This window comes from Talaromyces amestolkiae (assembly GCF_001896365.1).
Source record: "Talaromyces amestolkiae strain CIB chromosome Unknown scaffold17.1, whole genome shotgun sequence".
Lineage (NCBI taxonomy): Eukaryota > Fungi > Ascomycota > Eurotiomycetes > Eurotiales > Trichocomaceae > Talaromyces > Talaromyces amestolkiae.
The window spans coordinates 324,804-349,584 of NW_024468053.1; the positions used below are offsets into that span (position 1 = coordinate 324,804).

General features: G+C 46.9%; 8 protein-coding genes across 8 annotated transcripts; 3 read left to right on the plus strand and 5 right to left on the minus strand.

The window, feature by feature from the left end:
• Nucleotides 1-941: 941 nt before the first annotated feature.
• BHQ10_007909 (uncharacterized protein) lies at nucleotides 942-3,754 on the minus strand (the record flags this gene model as incomplete). The annotated part of the gene is made up of 7 exons (XM_040880656.1): nucleotides 942-1,387; nucleotides 1,447-1,650; nucleotides 1,700-1,735; nucleotides 1,785-1,970; nucleotides 2,020-2,413; nucleotides 2,465-2,773; nucleotides 2,891-3,754. The coding sequence occupies 7 exons, from the start codon at nucleotides 3,752-3,754 to the stop codon at nucleotides 942-944; spliced, it is 2,439 nt and encodes an 812-aa protein (XP_040736412.1).
• Nucleotides 3,755-6,654: 2,900 nt separating this feature from the next.
• On the minus strand, nucleotides 6,655-7,975 carry BHQ10_007910 (uncharacterized protein; the record flags this gene model as incomplete). The annotated part of the gene is made up of 2 exons (XM_040880658.1): nucleotides 6,655-7,793; nucleotides 7,849-7,975. The coding sequence occupies 2 exons, from the start codon at nucleotides 7,973-7,975 to the stop codon at nucleotides 6,655-6,657; spliced, it is 1,266 nt and encodes a 421-aa protein (XP_040736413.1).
• Nucleotides 7,976-8,569: 594 nt separating this feature from the next.
• Nucleotides 8,570-10,251, plus strand: BHQ10_007911 (uncharacterized protein; the record flags this gene model as incomplete). The annotated part of the gene is made up of 2 exons (XM_040880659.1): nucleotides 8,570-8,968; nucleotides 9,019-10,251. 2 exons carry the CDS (start codon nucleotides 8,570-8,572, stop codon nucleotides 10,249-10,251), a joined length of 1,632 nt encoding a protein of 543 aa, XP_040736414.1.
• Nucleotides 10,252-10,608: 357 nt separating this feature from the next.
• On the plus strand, nucleotides 10,609-13,109 carry BHQ10_007912 (uncharacterized protein; the record flags this gene model as incomplete). Its single annotated transcript, XM_040880660.1, has 2 exons — nucleotides 10,609-12,708; nucleotides 12,768-13,109. 2 exons carry the CDS (start codon nucleotides 10,609-10,611, stop codon nucleotides 13,107-13,109), a joined length of 2,442 nt encoding a protein of 813 aa, XP_040736415.1.
• A 668-nt stretch (nucleotides 13,110-13,777) lies between these two features.
• Nucleotides 13,778-14,331, minus strand: BHQ10_007913 (uncharacterized protein; the record flags this gene model as incomplete). Its single annotated transcript, XM_040880661.1, has 3 exons — nucleotides 13,778-13,854; nucleotides 13,949-14,048; nucleotides 14,113-14,331. 3 exons carry the CDS (start codon nucleotides 14,329-14,331, stop codon nucleotides 13,778-13,780), a joined length of 396 nt encoding a protein of 131 aa, XP_040736416.1.
• Nucleotides 14,332-14,551: 220 nt separating this feature from the next.
• Nucleotides 14,552-15,322, plus strand: BHQ10_007914 (uncharacterized protein; the record flags this gene model as incomplete). The annotated part of the gene is made up of 1 exon (XM_040880662.1): nucleotides 14,552-15,322. One exon carries the CDS (start codon nucleotides 14,552-14,554, stop codon nucleotides 15,320-15,322), a length of 771 nt encoding a protein of 256 aa, XP_040736417.1.
• A 2,865-nt stretch (nucleotides 15,323-18,187) lies between these two features.
• On the minus strand, nucleotides 18,188-20,855 carry BHQ10_007915 (uncharacterized protein; the record flags this gene model as incomplete). Its single annotated transcript, XM_040880663.1, has 3 exons — nucleotides 18,188-18,694; nucleotides 18,744-20,495; nucleotides 20,556-20,855. The coding sequence occupies 3 exons, from the start codon at nucleotides 20,853-20,855 to the stop codon at nucleotides 18,188-18,190; spliced, it is 2,559 nt and encodes an 852-aa protein (XP_040736418.1).
• A 727-nt stretch (nucleotides 20,856-21,582) lies between these two features.
• On the minus strand, nucleotides 21,583-24,390 carry BHQ10_007916 (uncharacterized protein; the record flags this gene model as incomplete). Its single annotated transcript, XM_040880664.1, has 1 exon — nucleotides 21,583-24,390. The coding sequence occupies one exon, from the start codon at nucleotides 24,388-24,390 to the stop codon at nucleotides 21,583-21,585; it is 2,808 nt and encodes a 935-aa protein (XP_040736419.1).
• Nucleotides 24,391-24,781: the final 391 nt, after the last annotated feature.

Sequence of the window (24,781 nt, forward strand, 5' to 3'; positions counted from 1 at the left end):
GCGCAAACAAACCGGGCTCTCGACCCATACACGCCAAAACCGATCCTACCAAGGCCGTCGTGGTAGCCGACTCGCGCGTTGTCGTTTATGAGACCGTCGCCGAAAGCAAGAAAATCTGGATCAAAGGTGATGACTTTACAATCACAAACCTAGTGATGGACAAACAACTCGGCTCGCTGTTCTATGACGGGTCAATTGCAAGTTTCAGGCTTTCGCCGCAGGATTATCATTGTTTCCACAGTCCAGTCTGTGGGAAAACTATCTTGTACAAAAGCCTACCCGGGGACTATTACCAGGTTGACCCCATGGCGCTGAGTAGTTGTTTGGATATTCTGTCGAGGAATGCGAGGGATTATGTAGTCAATGGGGTGACGAATGTGGGCACTGTACTGCATTTCTTCCTTAAATCTTTCTCCCCCTGAATTCATTTTCACTGATGTTTTCAGGATATATGATAAAGAAGAAACCAGGAAGCCACATCAACAAAGGCGATGAATTGAGCATGTTCTAGTTTGACGGGTTGTCTATTCTAGTTGTGTTTGAAAAGGGGAGGATTGACTTTGATAAGGACTTGTTGGATATCAGCAAGGCGGCGATTACAATGAATGTAGAGTTTGAAATGAGTCTTGTGAAGGCGAAATAAGAGTAAATCGTAACTACTTCTATTTTGGATATCTCAACCAAAGTCCGTTATAGGGTCAGCCCATAACATGCTCATTTTTTCTTCTAATTTGACCCATAATAAATGGAACAAAGCGAGATAACAAAAACAACTGGTAGACTATAAATACTTGTAACGGCTAGGTCTAGATATGTCATTCATATCGAGCTCTATCATCGCGATTGGACTGTCCTAGGTCTATGCCCCGTCGCAATATGCTGAGTTGATTTGAAGGAACATTATCGCCATCATAATCATTACGATCTCCGCGAGCATGTGCTCATTTTTTCTCATCTTCCCGTCGGATACTTGTGACATAGTCATGAAACTTGTTGCTCATCTCAAGCACCCGTTGGAAGTGGCTCTTGGTCACAATAACAACCATGTCTGGAGTAAAATCCGGGTCTTCCTCACTCTCAAACTCCGCAAGCGTGATGGCTGTCTGTAGCGCATTGCGAACATCTCTTCCGTTGAGCTGCACCTGCTTTTCCCCGGCTGTCTCCAAAACCCATTTTTTTGCGTCGAGTGCTATTTGGATCTTACCGGTTCGCTCTCTGGCCAATTTTTGAAAGAACCCGTTCCAGATTCTTTTTCTCGTCTCGGCATTGAGTTTGTCGTAGCCTATAGCTACGTGAACCCGTGAAATGAAGGCGTCATCGATCTGGCCAACACGATTGGTGGTAAGGAAGAGCAGTCCCTTGAAATACTCCATGCGACGAAGGAAAGCTGGTACCTCTGAGGTAGTTGTCTGGGCACGAGGTATTCCAAAAGGTCATGATTTATACCGGATACCAGACCATTGCGGCCTAAATCGCGGTTCTGTCGCCGCTCCAAGAAAATTTCTGCTTCATCGACAAGAAGTACCGCATTCCACGCTTCAGCTAGACTGAACCACTTGAACAGTTGCTTTTCGACAAGCGTTTCAACAGTGCCAATGTCTGCCACCGTGAGGGCTAGAAGGGGTCGGTGAAGCCATTCCGAAATGGCCTCTTAGATTGTCATCAGTCTCTTGTTATATCATTCTTTTGTGGGACGTACTCACCAACTGTGTAGGTTTTACCAACTCCGGGTGGTCTGTTAACGAAGATCAGTCTGCAGATCATAACACCAAGAGGGCGCCTACCGTGAAGTAAAATAATCTGACCAGTCCCCTTGCCTTCAATGAAATCTGCAGACCACTGCTTAGCGGTGCTGTTCTGTTTGTTTGACAGCGCACGGATTGTCCGCAGCTCGTCTTCTCCAATAATCAAATTTGCAATACTTTCCGACGATGGAACAGTCTCTCGAATATAGTCCATTGATGTCAACACTGCTTGCTTTCAGTCTAGACCAAATACCGAATGATGAAGAGGACTTACTCCATTGTTTGAGCTTCAACCCGTAAACCGGCGTTGCTGGATGAAGCAAGAGCAACTGGTGCTCCGTCAGTTCCTTGACGACCTTTAGGCCTTTCCCACTGAATTTATTTGATTTTGTATCACCATGGCTCCAGTCTTGCGTATTCAACCACCGCTGCGATTTCTCGCTTCCAAATTGCGCATCAGTGCTAAGAATGCTAATTTTATTCTCTGTCGAATAATCTATATATGACGGGATTAATTGTGAAGATTCAGGCCCGCGATAGTCGTTGATGCAAATCTCATCGTAGGATCTGTAGGACTCATAATGATCCTTCACTGGTTGGAACGATCCAAGTCCATTGTATTCTTCCTCAACCCCTCTTCGATAGTCTAAAACGACTTTCCCGGTATACTTCATGATCATTAATATCTGTCCGCCAATAAGTTCCAAGTATCAACATACATATGTTTTCGTGTCTCTAATAGGCCCATCGAGGTTGGCTAGCAGGTTACCCTGCTGGAGGGCTTTGAAATAAACCCTGCTCCTCGTAAGTATCTTTTTACGGCGCTCACCTTTATCTTTTGCATCCCATATGGAGACTGGACATATGGGAAGCTCGGTAACATCACGCAGCCCGGGATACGTGTTAACCATGTATGTCTTTTTTGTTCGTCGAAGTGTTGCACCGTCAGTGTTCATGTGCCATACACTTATCGACCACAATTTCTGCTTGCTTGCTTCGCTGGGAATGGTTTGGACATCTCCTTCGGTCTCCGTTGTCAAGTCTAGCACAACACCGACGAAGGTAACACCTTCTTACTGAACATAGACATCCGTTCCGGGCTTGAAAAGATACCATATCATGTCAAAAGCTATTCGAGGACACACTTCTGACAAATGCTGTTCACACGGAACCACGTCTGCACGGTACAAAGGCTCTGCAAACTCGTACAGGTATCTCATGTGGTTTTGCTGCAATTCAGCCCGTCGAAAGTTGCGGGAGTCCTTTTGGTGTGAAAATTCGTGCTCTTTCTCAACTAGCTCTTTGAGAGACTGGAAATGGTGCATCACCACTGCGAATGGTGGATCGATCTTGAAGTCCTTTTTGTATCCGTCCTTGAGTTGAGTGTGAAATGATGGATAATAATCTATCAGCTCCTCTAGAGCGTGCAGCAAATGGGGAGATTTGATCACAATGGATGCTTTCGAGTAAATCTCCAACGGTAAATCCTCTGTCATTTCTGGTATGTATGGTATGATTTCTTGTTTCCTGCCATCTCTGATGACTCTATAAGAGAACTTAGCCCGGCCGATAAAATTGACCTGAAGCACTGGCCCTATCCATTCCACAACGGGACCTTCCTCCGGCTCAGAAGCTGAATTCTCATTATCATACTTAACAGCCCATTCTTCAGGTTGGGTGATACCATTCTGTGTTGTTTTCTTCTGCCCACCGGTTGCGAACTGAAGTGGTCGGTCATCCTGGTAAGTGACAACCTGCGTGTCTCGGTTTGAGCAACTATCAGAAGATGCTTCGAATATAATCGCTTGGCAAATCACTGAAGATTTTGTCCCGGGGCACCGATCTTCGTATTGGTTGATTGTTCTCTTTCTTGCGTAATCAGTGTAGTACTTATGAGAATGCCGCACTCCTAAGTCGTCTATGTAGTCTTGATCCAAGGACACTGTCGACGCAACCCGAGAATGTCTGTCCTGAAGACTACCCGTTGTATACTCAAATCGGTCCGACATGGTGAGTCTCCGCTAATGAATTCGGTGTAGATGAACGAACGAGAGTAATAGAGTGATAGGTTAAAAGATTGAGTCGCTTTGATTGGTTCCAGATATTTTCTATTCAAACGCGGAGCTATCAGTGTTTGATATATCGGAACAGATATCGAATACCGGTTTCCTATCAATATGAGAGTTCACGCGAGCTAAAGCGGGGTAAATGACTCCTCCTGTAAGCAAAGAACGTGTATTATGGTCATTGGTCGAAAATGTCTTCTTTACTGGGAGATAAGGCTGGTTGGTTACTCCTACCAGGCAGTGAGAATCCCATGGACGGGATGAGCGCCAAATGGTGCCTACCAGAAAGCCTGATCAGACCCAACAAGGCTGTCAAACTCTCCGTTGTCAGCCTCGAGACTTGAGAATGACCATGGATAGAAATAATACCCTGTGTATGCTCTGAAATTGCTTGGACCTCCACCAACACAGTGATGCCTACGATAAAGAAGCCGAGTAGTGAACTCATCAGGACATTCAGTGATCAACTTCGAGAAATAGACTCAACAAACCCTATAGGGTGCGGTCTTGCAGCAAAGGTCGATCTTGATAGACATGAGGAGTTTCTGACACAACAGTGGGACTTTCTCCTCTCCGATGCTCGTGATTTTTCCAACACACTTTTGGAGGATGACCATGCGGTTCTTCTTGACCAGAGCCGGAGACTGTATGCGGCTTGGATCAAATTCAGGAAAAGCCTACCCCAACGCCAGGACACGGAAAAAGATCTTTCGCAGCGTCCTGATATCAGATACCTCATAGACACAGTATCGAAGGCTGCTTCAACTTGGCAGGAAGACTGGGAAAATTCCAAGAACGGAAAACTGAAAGAAAAGTTCTTCAAATTGTGCAAAACTGCAAGAACCATAGCAAGCTGCTTTCTGTGATTCCGAGCCACAACAAGTATTTAAGCTTGCTCACCGGATCCCTGTCAGCCATTGCTCAGGCTTCTATCAACCACAAGCATATCGCAGAAGGTGTTGTAGAAGGGTTAGATGAGCTAAGCAAGGATATTGAATTCCGGAACCGCCTAATGGAGGAGCACGGTGACATCAAAATGCTCCGTCGGTACATTCAGGAGCTATAGTGGTAGTCTTTGAAATCTTCACGGATATATTTACAAGTTGGTCAAAGAGTAGCTGGAAACGTTTCCTGACAAGCTTTGATGAAGGCGCTTTTACTAAGTTGTTCACTGAAAGACGAGGGAGGATTGACGCAATAGACACACGTATTCAGAAAGAAATAAACCTCGCTTTTCAGCAACGGACGAGAATATCGCTAGAAAGGATAGTTGCTGACCAAGAAAAGTTACTGGCACTCGTCCCACAACAAGTGGAACAACAACGATACTTGCTTGGTGCCTCCATTCAACAGTTCCTTGAGGGGCAGTTACAAAGTGTTCAACCTTCATATGAATCATCATCCCTTGTTCGTAACTCTGCAAGTCACGAACAACAGCTACTCATAACACAGCCTAATGCTCTACCCAAGAGAGAGACGCTGTCCCCAACAGCTCTTTACGACTATGATCGAGCTGAGGTTGTTTCTGTGCTCCATGAGTACGTCGACCTGTTCAAGGTTGAAATGCGTGAACTTGTGAACATGTCCTCATATGCACCATACCTTCTGGTTGACCGGCAAGTACATCGACAATTGACCTCCTGGATGCAAGATTTGAACTCCAGAAATCTCTGGATCCAAGGCCCTCATGGTGTTGCAAAGCCTAGTCAGAACTGCATGACTGCTGTCTCCATCGTTGCTCTGTCACACGAGAACAATATTCCCACTGTTTCGTATTTTTGTTCTCTTAACTATGCTGATCATCCCCAAGTGACAAGGACACGACACACTGAAGGCAATGCTTGCCTCCATCGTTACGCAGTTTGTGCTTTTTCTGCCGGCGCAAGGATCAGCATCCAGGGACCTTTCCCTCACTCGTTTTTTGTCAATAATCCAGAGCCCTCTCAGCCTCAAGGAGTTACTCCAGTTGATTATTGATTTGCGAAAGGCCCTTCCGCGATATCTTCATTGCGTTATTGACAGCATACAGATCCTGGAGGACCGGTCAGATCTAGCACATACGAGAGATCTATTATTAACGATTGCCACGTTGTGTGAGCTTTCATCTGATAATCTTTCCCCAAGCCAAGAAGCAAACAATGACATTCAACCATTCGGGGACTCGTCAATGATTACCAAAACATGTTTTACAACAGATGGAATCATGGATGGGCTGTCGCAGGCGGCAGAAATAGATCTCCTTGAAAAGGTTGAAATTGGTGTCGATGCTAGCGAAGCCAATCTCGAAGACTCCATTTCTATGGGGGTTTAAAATCCTAAACTTGGAAAGAATCAGGGTTAAAAGAATACCTATATAATATATGTATTTTTGTTTTGTAGAACTTTGTTTTTTGTGGTCCTAATGACTTCCAAGGTTGTATTTAAAGAAGCATATCTATATATGTAGCTAGGTGGGTACTTACATGTAGATATAACAAGTGAAATCAAGACATCCATGGACGGAGAAAACTTATCATAATCATTATTTATAGAGCCGAGTTCAGGGACAATATACATTTGCCAACACCAAATCTCTACCTTTCAGGTAGGATAGGTCGGATATACGACGCCAACAAGAAAGAAGAGAATATTGAATATACAACCATGCGTAAAGCGTCAGGTATATGAGAAAGATATCTATCAACCATGCTCCAGAAACAAAAAGGTTATAGTATACATGCAAATGCAAAAAATGAGACAGAGAACCGCCCGTGATTGATACATGCGTTATGGGAGAGTGAAGTGTTGAATTATTGCTGAACCAGAAAATCGGATTCAGATGCAAATATAGAAGAGTGGGTAGATTATATGTTGTCGCCATCGGAATGTCGTCGGGTGTTAACGTCTAGGGCCATCTTTTTGCCCAATTCGTAGCTCGAAATCATAATAGCGCAGGCAGGGGCAACTTTCAGACAGCGGGCAGCCCAGCCTTTGAACAAGCCACCTAAGCCTTCATGTTGGAATATATGTAGCAAGAAGCGCGGCATGGGTAGTAGTTCAGGGTGTACGACTGCGGTCGAACCAATTCTCCCTGTTGCCGCACTGCTGACAACTTCATCGCTGCTATGTCGGAATACCTGTTGCCGTGTTTTACCCACGTCAAACGGTGTAGTCACCAATGCTGAAACGGCGCCGGAAACCGATCCAGCTATAAAGCTATCCATCATTGTGATAGCTGTGCTTTGACTGGACTGGGAATCGCGTCGACTCCTCGAACCGTCTTGGAGATGATTATTATTCTTATTTCGTTCACGAATGTCTGTAATGAAATTTCGCACAGCTTCGTAGCCCCACCAATATAGACCTGAAAATGGCACATCTCGCCACATTGTCAAGCCCAAACCCCGCCATAGAGAGCTATATCCATTTACCTGGGTCATTTGATGAAGACCCTCAAGTGTAGCGCGAAAGTGGCCAGTACCGGTACCAGGTGTCGCCTGAAGGCGTGTTCGGAACATCTCAATTGGACTGATCGCTGACGCCGCAGCTATTCGCGCAATACTTCCTGCGACCAGGGGTACATATCCGTCAGGTATATATCGTGGAAGCGGACTGCGCGGGTCAATCCTCATCCACTCGTATCCCGCAAGATAGATCACATTTCCGGGAACACTCATCACCAGCGTCGGTACTAGTCCTCGCCATAATGTTAAAACTCCCTCGTTTCGTGCGATCTTCCGTATTCCGTCAAACGTTGAGTTTATCCGGCGCTGTTGTGTATCTTCCACGGCGCAATCAATTGCCCTGGCCATAGGTCCGTTTCCGACTAGACACATTTCCGGGTTGTTGCCAATCCAAAACACTTCGCGACAGCATGCTGTTACGCCGAGATCAGCCGGTAGTGCCCTGAATGCGTCGGTCGTGTGCGCAGTGAACTTGGATAAGTTGTGTATAGGTGATGCTTGTGACTGTTGCCGAATTCGTACGACATCCAAGGGTGTGACTGTGAAGAACAATGTTAGTCTTGATCATAGCATGTTAAATCAAGAAAGACCAACCTAGTAGAGCCGTCAAGATGCTACCGCCGGTAGCCGACAGCATCCTCTGGCCGACCGAAATCTGCCCAACTTGTCCATTCTGCGCATTAGCAGCCAGCGGGCTACCTGTCGAGTTCAAAGGTGTCATCGCTCGTGTCTCATGGTCGTGCCAGTCCTGATCTTCTACAAACTCCGCATATAAACTTTCCTCCGCGGGTGGCGAAGATTTGTCTAACCGAGAACGCCGACCTTGGGTCGACATCAATCGACCTTTTGATGAATGTCTGTCTGATCTCCTAAATACCCGGTCGATGAGACGGAAGACTTCAGATCAGTGAAGGGGAGATGGCGAGCAAGAGAATTGTCTGTAGAGAGAATCAATAAATGCGATGACTCTACTCAACAAGCGACGCTATCATTCCGTCAAACTTCCCGACTTTCTGTTGCGCTAGTCCTTATCAGGGCTAGACTCGGCTCCGCGCAACCAACCATCGGCCAACGTCGGCGCGGAATTAAGCTGGGGCTAATCTCCGTTTACTAATCAGATTGACTCGTCTCTCTTGTTCATCAATTATTCAACGTCATTTCTTGTCGACCTACAACTCTTTGATCTATTGCTTGTCAGTCGCTGGTGGCTAGAGTTATGGAGATAACTTAGTCTGCGTGTTTTCGGATCTGTGACTCATCAATCACGATCGACTAGGGTGGCGGGACCCCCTCATTCTTGATAAAAACGACCACAATGGAGGAAAACCCAGAGCTCAACGCCTTTAGACGGCAGTGGCGCGAAGAAGTAACTCGACGAAATCAGACTGCTGCTCCGACGAGACAAGTACAACCTGCTCCCAGCCAGAATATACCCCCAAGTGCTGGGTCACATCTAGACCATCTTCCGCCAACCAAACACGAGGCCGCTGATCGCAAAGATGATGATGTTGAAGAGGAAGATTTGGGCCGAGACTACGGGGAATTTGTGCATCGTACAGAGGCCTTGACTTTGAGGTCAGCTGATGATGATGGCTTTCAGCGCGTGGCGCAGAAGGAGCCCCGGTCGGCGCTGGAACATTTTGAGAAGGCTGTAGAGAAGGAAGCCCAGGGCAGTTTGGGAGATAGTCTAGCTCACTATCGCAAGGCTTACAGGGTATGCCAAACCTCAAACATTTTGATTTTACAGTACTAATTATGTTCTAGTTGGATGCGGCAATTGATCAGAAATATCGCAAGAAGCACTTCTCTGGTAAATCGGCGCCCAGCCAGCCCACCGCAACTCCAACAACTGAAACAGCCAAGCCGACAAAAGAACAGACGAAAGATGTCGAGATTTTACCAACTCCGGAACTGATCATGTCCTTTGCAAATCTGCCAATCCCACAAGCCGAACCTTTCATCGAAGGCGMCCCTCCCCCGCCATGTCCCATTGCAAAGATCCCAAATGAGATTTTGACAGAAATTCTTGAACATGTTGCTTATATGGATCCGGCATCATTTGGCCGCATGTCTCTGGTATGCAAACGCTTTGCCTATCACTTTGCGCATGAACACCAAATTTGGAAGAGGCTCTGCCAAGGAAGCGAATTTGGATTCGGAAGCATGCACTACTCATTTAATTGCGATGTACTCGGCGACATTTACCACTCTTTCACCCCTAAATATACACCATTTCCGTCCGGGGTAGCAGTGCCAATCCCGGAACCTCTTTCTTCCTGGAGTCAAGTGTTTCAGACATTCCCCCGAATCAGATTCACCGGTATATATATTAGTACGATAAATTATACACGACCTGGAGGAGCATATTCCTACGCCAATGCAGCATGGACTGATCCCATACATATTGTGACCTACTACCGGTACTTGCGTTTCTATCCAGACGGGACCACGATTTTTCTCACCACCACGACTGAACCTCTTGACGTTGTTCCTTATATCAGCAAGGAAAACGTCGCTGCTGCTGTACACAACCGTCATCCGAGCAAGAAGAAATCGGATATAATATCGCACGAAGCTTCGACTAGCGGAGCGCCAGTTCCCAATGTTGCTATGCAAGCTCTCAAGTACGCTTTACGAGGTCGCTGGCATCTCACACGACCTACTAGCGAAGAACCTCACAATACCGAAATAGGGGATCGTCTTCATTCACCGCTTTCCACAGAGAATGAAGGCATGGGAACCGATCCGCGCGATCTCATCATCGAAACCGAAGGCGTCGATCCCAAGTACACGTATGTTCTGCATTTAGGGCTGCGGTCAATCAACCCACCCCGCGCTGCAGGCGCGATCAAGGCGCCACCGAATGTTTCGAAGAATACGAAACTTGTTTGGAAAGGATTCTGGAGCTATAACAAGCTCACTGATGACTGGGGCGTGTTTGGGCTGCGGAATGGTCGATCTTTTGCATTCAGACGTGTTCGAGGTTGGGGGCTTTAGTTGCACATATGATTTATCTAGACGGGATAGATAGATAATGGTAGAAGCTTAGACTTGGAAATAATTATAACGAATTTATGACAATCATTCTATCTTCTGTTTTATTTCTGTAAAATAAAGGAGAAAAATATAAGGGCGTCATGGCAGATGTTATCGATAAGCTTATCGGCGGACCGGGGAAAGAGCGGGCTAGCGTAAAAAAAGTTCTGGATTGTCAATTTGCGCTTCATCAATGAACATCATGACACTCTTTTAAGAGGTCCAGTGGCTTCTGTACTCTTTTTCGCGCCATTAGCATTTTTTCCTTTCGCTTTTTAATGATTTCCTAGCCAGGGAACTGGTTATTGACCACGCACGATGCCGGAGCGAGTGTACACGAGGTTCGACAACTCGGATGACGAAAAACCCGTTGTCAACAAGCCTACAACAACTACCGTACCACCGTCGAAAACCAAGTCGAAGCCTGGAAAAGCCGATAAATCATTAGATGTCTCGAACAAGAAACGCAAACGAGACGAATCAAGGCCGGAACCGGAATCGAAGACGCACAATGAGAGGATAGCCGTACCCATGCCAAAGCCAGATTCTTCTTTCAAGAATCTAGCGACCGGCAATCCAGAGAATGTTAGAAGAAAACACCAACGCGCGCATCAAGATAATACGGCTATATCACGTTCGTTGAGAGAAAAGGCAAAGGCGTTATTCGAAACCCGCAAGAAGCTACCAATCTTCCAACATGCAGACGAAATCCGCCAAAAACTCAAAGACAACAATGTCATGCTCCTCATCGGTGAAACTGGTAGCGGTAAATCTACACAAGTACCGCAGTTTCTCGTAGACGAGCCATGGTGCCAAATGAAGAAAGTCAAAGCCACAACCTCCGAAGGAGACAGCACACAAACGAAGAGCATACCAGTTGGTGGATGCGTCGCAATCACGCAACCGCGACGAGTCGCGGCAATTTCGCTGGCAAGACGTGTCGCTGAGGAAATGGGTACTCCACTCGGAAAAGCTTCTCCGGCGAGTAAAGTAGGCTATTCCGTCCGATTTGATACCTCGGTGTCTCCATCGACGCGCATCAAGTTTTTGACGGATGGAATGTTGCTTCAGGAGATGTTGCATGATCCGTGGTTGACAAAATATAGTGCTGTGGTTGTTGATGAGGTCCATGAAAGAGGTGTCAATGTGGATTTGGTGCTGGGGTTCCTGAAGAATATTCTTGATAGCAAACGGGAAGGTCGAGGGGGGTTGCCGTTGAAGGTGATTGTCATGAGTGCTACGGCGGATATGGAGAGTTTACTTGAATTCTTCGGGCAAGAAGCAGGTTCGGATCAGAATTTGGATGGAGAACTAGCAACATCGAATGGATCGACATCTGATAAGAATGAAAAGACTCAGCTTAATGCTGTCTCGGCTTGCCATATCAAAGGTCGCCAATTCCCTGTTCAGACCATCTATTCACCAGCACCGGTACACGACTTTGTGGATGCAGCACTGGAAACCATCTTCAACATACACATCAAGGAGCCTATGCCCGGAGACATACTTGTCTTTCTCACCGGACAGGAAACAGTCGAGAATTTAGAGTATCTGGTCAATGAGTACGCTGTTGGAATGGACCCATCGCTACCAAAAGTACTCGCTCTTCCACTCTTCGCAGCCCTTCCACAAGCAGCCCAGCAGCGAGTTTTTGCACCCGCACCACCACGAACGAGAAAGATTATCCTTGCAACCAACATTGCAGAAACATCTGTCACCGTATCCGGCGTTCGATTTGTGGTTGATTGCGGCAAGGCGAAGATGAAGCAGTTTCGCTCACGGCTGGGTTTGGACTCGCTTTTGGTCAAGCCGATCTCAAAATCAGCTGCCATTCAGCGCAAAGGTCGTGCTGGGCGAGAAGCACCTGGAAAATGTTGGCGGTTATATACGGAAAGGGACTATTTGGCTTTGGACGAGGCTAATACGCCTGAGATATTGCGTTCTGATTTGAGTCAGAGTTTATTGACTATGAAAGCGCGTGGGGTGGATGATATCATGAATTTCCCATTTCTTACACGACCACCACGAGACTCATTAGAAAAGGCGCTCCTTCAACTATTCAACATTCAAGCTTTACAAGAGACAGGCACGATCAGCAAAATCGGCTTGCAGATCGCAAAACTACCTCTCACTCCACCTCTTGGTCGCGTGCTTCTAGCAGCAGCAGAGCATGGCCAGAACTGTCTCTTGGACGTGATTGACATTATATCAAGTCTAAGTGTGGAAAACATCTTTCTAAACACAAATTCCGAAGAGAAAAAGGAGGAGGCCGAGAAGGCGCGAAGAGATCTATACAGGAGAGAAGGCGATCATTTGACCATGTTGATGACCGTGCAGGGTTATGCGGCCGAGAATACGGATAGAAAAGCATGGGCAGAGCGGCATTTGGTCTCTCATCGAGCCATGCAGTCTGTTATGGTATGACTAGACATCATTTAGGCCCATGTCCAAATAGTATGGTAGCTGACAGCAAACAGGACGTCCGCAAACAACTAACAGCCCAATGCAAACAAGCCAAACTCCTCACCGACGCCGACACGACAACCGGAAAACGTCCTCCCCCGGACGCACTGTCCGCCGTCTCAATCCTCAAAAGCTTCTTGACCGGATTCTCGACCAACACTGCTCGCTTAGTACCCGATGGGTCCTATCGAACGGTGGTCGGTAATCAGACGGTAGCTATTCACCCCTCGAGTGTTCTGTTTGGGAAGAGGGTGGAGGCGATTATGTATAATGAGTTTGTGTTTACGAATAGAAGTTATGCGAGGGGGGTTAGTGCTGTACAGATGGATTGGGTTGGGGAGGTTTTGAGTGGATAGACTTGTATACATTTAATACATGATCACTACATAGAGATATATTGTACACTACTACATGAAGTCGCTTGCTAAGACGTGATGATTGGAGGGTTGATATCCGCACAACACACAAGGACTCAGGATCGAAGACAAGGTATCCAGAAACCAGAACTCAATTTGCTCGAGCTCAATGCGATATCAAGTGACCTTCACGCACCTCAATGCGTTACCAGCGATGTTGATTCCGACCATGAGTGTCCAGCCACATCATGCATCTAAAATTCGGAATTCCCGCTGAGTTCGTCATTTGAAGACTGGATTGACGTTTTGTTTATGATCTTCAAATTTGGTTCTGATGCTTGGCTTCCATCTCCGATCCAGGTTCGCGGCATCAGTTCCAAAACGCATTAAACTTTGCGCGTGTGTCGCTCATATGTGCAACAGGTCGTTGTAAATTGATTGCTTAAGACAATGGCGCGTGGATCAGTGGCGTATGACCTCGCACATCTCTTTGCAACACTCCGATCCGAGATATCAATACTCAAATATGTCCATATCTGTGTGTGGTCATTGTTGAATGCATTGCCTTACTGCTTCAACGGCGTGGTCTCTGGTAGACACCATTGAATTATCTGTCTACCCCAGTCAAGTCAGGTCCAGTAATGCAAGACGACGTGTCGACGTTCTGCTTATTCTTGCTCTCCACTTCCTTCGGACTTGTTCTGGATAGCTTGCATGAGTTCATAGAGTTGGCCGATTTGTTGATCTGTTGTCGAGTATGTCAGGTTAGCCATTTGTATTATCAACAAGAATAAGAGTCAAAATCTTTTCAAGCAGAAAGTAAGACAGAAAGTACTAACCACTCATCTTTTCAAGCTTCGCCTTATCCAATTTATTGCCCTGCCAAGAATCGCCCTCCAATTGCTGAGCATACAGTTGCCATTCGGTCAAGAAGCCGACCTACATCCCTCAGTCAGTCCCATCATCCTTCTTCACTCACCAATAGCAGGCATAGAAAACATACAATGTGAATAGGATTATCAATACTCCGATGCGCTCTAAACTCGCTTTTCACATATTCATCCCCCAACAAACGCATTTCGGCCGGAAGCTTTTTGCGATGTACTCGAAGCAGACGTCGGTACAGCGGAATCGGAGGAAGCAGAGCGAGAGGTTCGGTGTTGAGGCTTGCTTTGGAGCCGATCGTGATGGGAGCGGCGAGGAGGCGGGTGAGGACTCTCATGTTGACGGTGAGCGGCAATTGACAAGATTGGTGGTGTTTTTGAAGATGTTGTGATTGAAAAGAAGATGGAATAATTAATAATAATTGCACGGCGAGCTGTTCCGATGCCGAGGTCATGCTCCCGCCAATCAGACCCACGGCTTCTGCCCACTCAAAAGAGTCTTAGTAGTAGTCTCTATCATTCTTCGACTTTTATACAACAGCTCTATAAAATATCAAGATGCTGCCTACTCCTTCAACATCCCATGTCTCTTTTGACACAATCTACGAACCAGCAGAGGACTCATTCTTACTTCTCGACACATTATCATCCGCATCAGAAACAGCCTGGCTCGCAGACCGATTCCAAACCTCGAGATCCTTAGCATCTCCATTAGTTGTGGAAGTAGGCAGTGGCTCTGGCGTCGTAATTGCCTTTACAGCCGCAAATTCCAAACACATATTTGGCAGAGATGACATCCTCGCATTGGCAGTAGACGTTAATCGAGACGCATGTCAAGCCACAAAGCAAACCGTGCAGACTGCCATTGCCGAGACGGGGAATGCCAATAGAACACATTACCTGAGCTCATTAACCGGTGACCTAGTCTCACCCTTGAGACCAGGATCAGTGGACGTCCTGCTCTTCAACCCGCCATACGTTCCTACACCAGACTTACCTCTCCTACCCCAACCAGGCCAAACCGAAAACAAACCATTATCAAGATCCGAGAAATTTGAGCATGACTCATACCTCCTCTCTCTTTCTTATGCAGGTGGCCTAGATGGCATGGAGACTACGAATAGGTTCATAGAAGCTATTCCCTCCGTGCTCAACCCGGAGAGGGGCGTTGCGTATCTGTTACTTTGTGCGCAGAATAAGCCGGAGGAAGTCAAGGCGCGGATTGTGAGGGATTGGGAGGGGTGGAGCGCTGAGACGGTGGGGAGGAGTGGGATGCAGGCTGGGTGGGAGAAGTTGGTTATTTTGAGGATTTACAGGGTTGCAACGTGATTTCATATCGTGTTCTGTGGAACGCGAGGGTATATGTATTCGTGATCATATCAACAGTATAGTACACAGCAAAAGACGAATGCGAGGATGAGAAGGTATCGTTATGAAATGCGGTCGTCGGCATGAACCTTCTGGAATGGAAAATCATTCGATGCCGGGATGAACGTTTCGTCGAGGCTTGCATCAACTGGGATCCGGCCACGAAATGTGTGTTGCAGCGAGCGTTTCAACTGCTCTAACACTCCCATAAACACAGTCAACCATCAACCGCCAACAAGGAAACAGCTAACATCCACCGCCCCCTGCTGATGCAGACGCTGATACTACAGAACTCGTAGTCGCCGCACTAGTTATGGCTGCACGACGTCTTTTAGCCCTCTTCCGGGCCTTCGCTGCTTCTCTGGGGTCATATTTCTCTTGGTTGTTGTACTGCCATCCAGAGTCTCGGTAGTGTCGCGGCGGGGGAAAGGATTCGTTTGATCGTTGACTGCTGTCGCGGAAACACATTATGTTGTTTTGAGGAAGACGTGAAATTGGATTTGGCTTGGAATGAAATGGTGTGACTGGAGAGGAATGGCTGGTCACACTTTAAGGATGGAGTCTTATAGATGATTCCTTTTTAAATTTGGACATAGATATACGTATTGAGCATCAAGATATTTCCTCCGCGGAGAGTGACCAATCTTATACAAATATTCAGGGAATGCAAATTTTATATTATTATGTAGCCTACAACGTTCCATTTATAGTGACAATGCTAGGCAACTACGTATGAACGAAATCTACATCTCCGGGACCCATAACCCAAGGCGCAGTCAATTGAGCCAACCGAATACATTCCATGACTTTTGACATAAACCTCCGTGCAACCTGGCTTGACGTCACGGCTGAACGTGCCCCCAACAGTCCAACTGTCACCTTCATTTTGAATATCTCGCCGGACCCCATTGGAGGCTACCCGATGATCGTCACTAGGTATTTTGCCATTGTGGCTTTTTACCCCAGTTCGCGTGGAGGTGTTTAATGCATGGATCGTGGGGCTAAAAGGATTTATTAAAACTAAATTTACTACATTATATTGGAACAAAGATTGGATACTGAACTAGCCTGCAAGGCTGGTGGTTCTGTCGCGATATCTTCTCGATAATGAGAAGGTACACGCTGATACGAGTACGAGTGCAAAGCCTAATCCCCATACGACGAAAAACCTCGAACACAAGTATGGTGATTCTCATTATATTGGAACTCTCTCAAATAAGCATAAGCGCCGATCAAATAGCCAGATAAAAGCCCTGAATTTTGTGTGTTGCATAAAGTACAGAGACCGCCGAGATGAATCAAATCCGCATGAATAAAATAGAGCGTTCTATAGTCCATCAATTTGTGAAGCTGTTTTGGAGAGGTGGAAACTTTTAGAAATGCGGTCGGAAGAGAGACAGGTCGAGACTCGTAAAAGCCTGTGTGATGGCGACTTCAATTTGAATGAGAATCAACATGTCTATCGTGTCGAGGCAATATCGCATGTTCATGGCCATTGAGACCGCCTGAGCTCGAAGAAAATAACCTGGAACTCTATCCCAGGCGAAATACTCGACTTCGCGAACCCAGTCCCATACCCTTCGATACAGTCGCTCCATCCCATCTTATTTCCACCTTTCAGGAAGAGCGCCATTCCTCTAGAAACCGCGTCCCCGACCCCTTCCACCCCTACCACCCCTACCACCACGACCACCCCTTCCTCCTCTCGGACCGCCTCTTCCCCTCGCACCGCCGCGATCCGCAACCTCCTTTCTCGCCTTATTTCTGGGCTTGGGCTGATCATCCACCAACAACGTATCTAATGGTAGACTGTCCGGCAGGATGTAATAACGAATAGTCGAGCCACGAATATTGATTGTGTCAAGCGAGATGGGCTCGCGGCCCTTGGGKGTCATTTTTACGGTTCGAAGGGCCGTGTTCATTTGTGGAGAGACGGAGGCGATGGTGCCTGAGAGAATTGTTCCTTTATTTTCCCCTGTCAGCAGATATCATGTCATTTGTGGAAGGGTTGGGAGGTACCATTTTTCAATTCGATTGTCACCGTCTCATTTGTGCATTTCATTAAGAATCTGCGGAACAGCCATTAGCATCAGTAAATGACTTCCCAGCGCGCTCCTTTCTAGTTAAAGGATTTTCCGCCTCGAACGGAACATACCGAACGAGCTTCATCTTGACGGTATTTTCGCTGGATCAGAGTATCGGATTGTAATTGCGGAGCGGTACAGCTCCAAGGTCGAAGTTTTAGGCCGATTTCTCTCGTCGAAAGAATAACTTCCTCGTGGACAAATATTTCTTGATGTGTCGCGTAAGTTTGTGCGTTTCTCTTGAATTGTAAAATGGTGACGTGAATGATATGACTGAATCCAAGTGCGTGCGGGATAAAGACGAGATGAGCAGAGTTGAAGCTTCAATTTCCCGTATGGGGAAATGTCACGTGATCAGTAAATCTTTCGGCCAATCAGATCGATTACTGCCTCGTCTTGTTGATAGGGCGAAGAATTGATGAAAGAACAGAAATGATAGTGATATATAAGTGATAATGAAATAGTAACCCATAAGCAAGGGTTTGCCAAATTGCTAAACTAAATAATCATTGGTATCTCATAAATCGTTCATCATCAACCCAGAAACCAATATTAACCATCTCCTTCATGAAAAATTCAGTCGCATTGCCTCAGACTGATTGAAATGTCAACCCAACGCCAATATTGACTCATCATTGATGGTCATGTTCCTTCTCTGGTGCTCGCTGAAATGTATAGCAAGAAAAAAAAAAAAAAAAAAACAACAGTGCCCCCCGTACTATCTTACGGTTTGTAACAGAAGTTATAAGCTGCAGTGTCGAGATTTGAAGACAGAAATTTTATCGTCGTAGAAGAGAATCTCGCGCAGTCTAAAGACAAAGCGCGAGCCATTTCCATGACGATACTCGCTGTCTTCATCTGTGTCCTCATCCAGCTCAAGAATGACGTGCGGGTTTGTATGAAAATCATCGTCGTCGTCACCATCATTATCGTCCTCTCCACTGATAGACTCAGAATCGTGACCATTGGTATGATCATCAACTTCGTCACTGTCTGTTTCCGAATACCAAGGGGAGTCGCGGTATAGCTCTCGGTCCATTTTATCATTCATCGGCGTCTCAAGAATTTCGAAACATTTGTGTTCGATTCCGATATAGCATAACTGTATCTCCGGTCGTAACGTGACAATATCCAATATCTGCAGAGCCAATTCCCGGTGTTTATTCCTCCCAAGAGTTGGGTCAAACATATTAGGCAGATAAAGAGCTCGCAGGTTCGCTAGTCTGGGAAGACGCTGGAGAAAGAAGTGCTATACACGATCAGCAGAATTCTTCAAAGTCAGTGTTCGAAAAGCTCACCCAATCGCGACGGTCCATGCCGATACCCAGTTCTCGAAGCTGGGGCATCTTGCCGCTTGTCACAAATGCCAGAGCCTCTCGAGGGAGCATCCAGTCTCGCCAATGGCCATGGTTAATGGATACAGATTCGCCACGTCGTGAACGATCAAGTAGGACCTTTTTCAGACTACCTCGCTGTCGGCGAAGCACATGTTTGTATATTGCTTCAATAGAGACAACAGTCGTATAAGATCTTCCCTCCTGGAGATATATGCTTTCCAAAGTATTCGGGGCAATGGCTTCCTTTAAGAAGAGCATCAGATAGGTGGAAACACGGTCCGTATGCAGGTGTTTAAGTTTGAATGGGTAGGCATCCTGGCCTAAAGTCTCTGACCCTTGTCGGCTACTTTCAGAAGGAGAGTAGTTCCTGCGTAGTGCTCTCCAGAGAGATTCATGCTCTTCGCAATGAAGGATAGTAAGCGTGGAAAGACGGGTCCAATCAACTGCTTTCATAAGCAGCGGCGTGTAGATGACAACATTCTCCAGTTCTAGTGTTTCCAGCTGTAGTCTGTCTTCTTTTTCATTTGGCGTACCACCTGAATTACCTGTAATCAGCGGTGTTACTTTTTTTGTGGAGGCCGAGTTAGTGTTCACAGATGCTGCGTTCTGGTAAGTCCCTGCTTGCGCCTGATTGATTGTTAAATCGCCAAGCATATGCGTAGTCGTATCCATACGATTATTTTGCTCGTTGGGAGTGATAAAAGTCGGAGAAGACGGAATATCGTGAAGTTTGGTCTCAACCCATTCTCTAGTGGGCGTTGAGGAGGTCGAAAATGGCTCTGAGTTAGGCCTGTTCAGTAAAATCGACAACACGCCGCCTGATTTGGGCCATCCAGGAAATGTCGATCGCGGAGTGTCATTCGCAGACCCTATTTCCGTTGGATACACCCAATCATCCATGGAACAGGTAGCAGCCATCCCAATTCGTAATTCACGTAGCTTGTGCCGCGAACGTTCTATAAGAACAGCCATCTCTTGCAGATATGCCGGCTCGTCAATGTTCAACACACTCAGCGACTTTAATGGCGGCAAGACTGAGAATGTAGGATACTCGACACGTTGGTACAAATTTTGAAAACCAGGTCTCTGGTAAGGCCAATTATGAAATAGCGGGCTCTTCTGACGATTGTCGTGCCATCGAATCCAGACTCGTTCGAGACGGCACTCTTGATTGTCAGAGCGTGCGTCTAATGAAGCAAGAGCAAGAAAGACATCTCGCATGACCCCTGTAGGCATATCCCAAATGAAGCTCTCCAGATTGACCATCCGGGCAACAGCCAGAGCCACCAATGTCCCTAACAATTTGCCCGTCTCTTTTGTGATTGCGTATTCCTGCACCCAATCGGTAGGCCCATTGCCGACACAGAACTTCTTGGTATATTGCGCATAGTCATTTCCTATCCTGAACTGTCCATAATTCGTTCTTAATGATGATGAGCCTTGGACGCCTTGTTGGTGGTAGGACCCGTCACATCCGCAATGTTGGCACCGTTGGCTATTAGACCGTGGATGGGGAGTCTCTTTGAACACATTTGCTCCCATTACCAATGTTGCCAAGCCGTACGAAAGCGCATCAACACCCATGGGTTGATCCGATACGGGAGCAGGTTCTGGCCACACGATGTCAAACCGGGAATACATGGCAGGAATTGCCAGCGAATGGAGAGCGGAGCAGGTGAGAGCAAGCGATGTAAGATCATGGGTGAGGGTGATCTATAGCAGTAAGTGTCAGCATAATGAACAAGGAATACTCCGCGGTAAAACTCAGTATACCTCTTTGACAATCTCTCTTAAAATATCAAGCGGCAGATCAAGTAAGCTCAGTGGCTTTTTAGGCTCGTCTGACTCGGTCGAAGCTTCCACTGTAATATCCGATATATTCGTCTCAGCTGCCGGAACATCTTGAGTTCCGCCGAGATTAAGAATTGCTGTATAGGCTTTGGAAGACTGATTGTGTGTCATTGAGGTAGAATCGTTAACGGCACCGGAAACGGTACTGTCTGCTTCATCTTCCGGCGTTGTTTCCTGTGCTACCGCCCCTGGCAGGGTATCCGACAACACAGTGTCGTCCATTCTGTGAACCAAAATTGAAATAATCCTGATGGCAGTCTTCGTTATGAAACCGTTTTCTGAAGTCTGCTATGATGGAATTAATTGTCGTGCATCAGTTCGGTGGTGACAGGGTGATGCGACGCCCCACAGTCCGTAAGTCCGAAGCCAGCTCACTGTTTGTCGGTGTCTGGACAGCTTGAGGGGGTGGGTTGGATGAAATTCCTATACGCTCTCTAATCAGTGTGAGGCGGAAGTGAGAGAATTGTAAGAACGAGGCGAAATTGAAGGATTAAACAAGGACTAGGAAGGATCAAGAAGAAGTTTAGGAAGAAGCTCTTGTCGGGGAAAGGACCCGCCTTAGCCTTGCGGGGAGCTTCGATCAAGCTAATTTATTGCCGACCACTAGGCTTGTTCGGGCAATTGATCGAGAAGTACAGTTCCAGGCAGACGCTACGGCTTCTCAGATTATGATAATTTAGCGATGAAGGGTGCTACTAATAGTTATTGCCTAAGGAAGTCGGTATATCGAAGAGGTGGAATTTCTTCACAAGGTCAAGGGGCGAGAAGGCCTTCTATTCGCCATGGCCAGGGCTACTGTGTACATATAGGAAGTCAATCACAGAAAGTTGCAATTTATACCAAGAATATACTATCGCTATAGTGTATCATAGTAAGCAAGAGGAGAACAATTAATAACAACAAAAGACAGCAAGATAAAACAACATATAAAACCACCACAACAAACAGACTATCGTTCCGACATGTCTTCGCTACTACTAACTTCAGTCAATCGTCCAACATAACCCTCAAGCCCGGAAAGTGGAATGAGATCACCCGTCGCAGAAGTGGCCGTCGTTACTCCCGGCATCACGATCACCAAAGAGCCCACTTCAACCCATTCAATAGACGAGATGAACGCAAATGTGATATTCACAAAGCCAATACCATGCGCACTTGAGACGTCAATCGTCTTTTCGCTCTCGGGTCGCGCGCGCCGAACTCGGTTCCCTTGCTTTTGCTTGTCTTTCTCCTCGTCGTCGTCGAAATTGAAAAAGTCGCCTTCCTCAGGGAGTGGCTCGGTGTGCGGATCGAGCTCGTTGTCGTCAGCTAAGGCGACGCAGGTGACTTTGGCGGCAGCTCGAATATTGCCGATATACACGACGACTCCACCACCGAGTAGCAGAGGTGGAGAACCTGCGACTGAGAAATCGCGGGCTGGAAATGTCGCAACGAAAGCGGTACTGAATGCAAGAGAGCTAGGAAGACTACTGGTTGGAGACTGATCTGGCGAGATTCTTGCTTGAGCCAATATCATCCCCTTCTTAAGACGGCCGAGAGCATTCACCTCCTTTCCAGGTCCCCAAGGTATCGGCTCAACCCCAATAGTGCCTACTTGATCCTCCAGTAAGATGCGGACGGATAAACGCAGGTTGCGCACACTGACGACCCGCACTCGCTGCCATTCAGCATGGGACACAAATCGTGACTTTCCGGGGAGGGAGCCTTGAGAGAATGGAGAAAATTCGCCAGAAACGGATCTGCTTTTCAGGGAACGAGACTGTGGAGATGCATTCTCGGGGGTGTGCAGAGACCTTGGCTTCGAGGCGTGCGGCGTGTTCTCATCTGGCCTAGTTTCTACCGCTATTGGCCCAATAACTAGCTCGTCTCCGACAGAGATACTACCATGGCGAACTATTCCGCAAAGTACAACGCCCCTTGTATCTGAACGAGAGGTATCGAGGGAAGAATACACTTTCGATGGCGGAATCGCAAACACCTCGTCAATATCAAACACATCTGTAGGCACTTCTTGTCGGTGTTTAATTCGAGGTACGTGCACAAGTCTTGATGACGGGGTTCTCGGTAAAGGAAGGTACCGTAATAGTGCATGGAATTTGCCTACACCGGAGCCATTGACGGCGCTAGTGAGAAGAATTGGAATTGTACCAGACCAGTCGCCATTTACAGCATTGATGGTCTTCAACGCCTCCTGGCAGTCCATCGTAGAGATCTTGTTCAAGTTCGGGGCCTGGTTATCTCCCGCGACAGCAAGCATTAGCGGCTTCTTGTCCGCAGCCTTGATAGTAGACAACACTCGGGCAAGGGTCTGTTTCAAGCCCATGCGTGACGCAAGATCCAACTTGGTGATCGCCACGATCATGGGTGTTTCAAGTCTGATGCAGAGGTCGAGGTAAGCCATGCAAATATCAATTTCGGGTGCTTGTTCTCCATCATCTGGCGTAGTAGTGGGATCATGAGAGCTATTGGCTGGGATACAAAGGATAACATAGTGTGGAGCCCAACTTACGAGGCCGCGCAGAGTCGATTTCACATAACGAGGGAGCCCCGGAAGATCGGACACAAAAGCTAATCTTCCACCATCAGACGCTGCATGGATATCATTCCAAGCAGTCACATTTCCCGATGCATAATTGATCACGTCAACAGTGCCTTCAGTTGAGGAGACCGCTCGATAGCCAATGAGTTCTTGAGCCACAGAGCTTGTGATTCCAGAAGAGATCTCATGTCTGTGCTTGAGGAGACTCAGTCTGCTCTTACCACGGCCATTGTCAAGTGCAGATGTTGTCAAAGTCCCAAGCAGCGATGATTTGCCAGCGGCACTAGGACCTGTGATTGAAATACGAATCTGTTCCGTCTGCGAGCACCCCCCCTCCATTGTGTCCTCTTCCTTTGGTGTGGGCACATTGTCATCCAAGCTTAAATTATCAAGACCTAACTCTTTTGCAGACAACGAGCTGTAGTAGTCAAGATCAGGGCTCACCAAAGCTTCTGCAACCCATAGTTCTCCAGAATGAACAACATCGGATTCGGGTCCCTCTGCCCAGTCACAAGTGCCGACCACTACTTTTCTTAACACGTCAATTTTACAACCAAGACTAGCCGCCATAGCACCAAGGTTGGTCAGACTCTCGTCCAGCTCTTCCTTGATCAAACCTACAAAAGTACCATCGTCAGCTACGCCAATCTCGTAGAGGGCGCCTTGACTTTCTTCAAGACCGGGTAATAGACGAGAAGGCTTTTGCGGGATTCCCAGTTTTGGAGTAGCTTCCGGTAAAACAGGAAGAATCAGATTGGCAGTAGAAGAAGAGTGAAATGGAGAAGACTGCTGTAAACGCCATAGTAGCTGAGTTGTAAGTTGCTGCAGTCTCTGTTGACGACTTGTCAGGTGTGCAGCGCTAGAGAGACGTGGAGAAGCCGGGGGTTCCGGAGATAGACCCAAATTCCAGTAGGGCTTATTTGATGTTCTGAATTGAAAATTGCCGCCCACTACCTGCCCGGTGGTCATTGAAATAAACGGTCTCCTGGACCGAAGCAGAAGATGGAGTTTGTACTCTGTGGGGCCTTCCTGCGGCTCGGGTTCCAGCTTGGAGATACCATAGTCTGCCAGTCTGTCCGAGTCAACTGTTATCAAGCCAGACTCCGAATTGCTGCGTTGGGTCTCGCCTGCACCAAGTCCAGGAGTTGATGAGCCAGATATTGACCAGGGCGAGGACACCCTGGGTGGATCGGGGTCGTATGTAAATATTGATGCCATGTTGCTTTCCCCGATTTCAGTCGGTCACAGAAAGATGGCCTTCGATCAGTATGCTTTCTTTGAGTGTATTGAGCAGCACCCGCACAATTCCTCAATTGCAATTCCTTGGTGGTCGTCAACTTCAATATCGTATACCAGATAAGGACGTTCTTCTTCTCGATATTGCATATATCGTGGCTGTAGAGTGATTTCTTAAATACGCAAAACCCAGAGTCCGATGTAATAATAACATTCTATTCATTTTGCAAGGAGAACGAGATTCGAGAGAGCACTTGTCGTGAGTACGTCGTAGTCGTAAGAAGATAACAGAAATCGTTCTATTCCTCTACAAGGGCGACTGAACAAAGCTGTTCGAACAGGATTGTATGTTTAGATGAGTCTAAAAAGACAT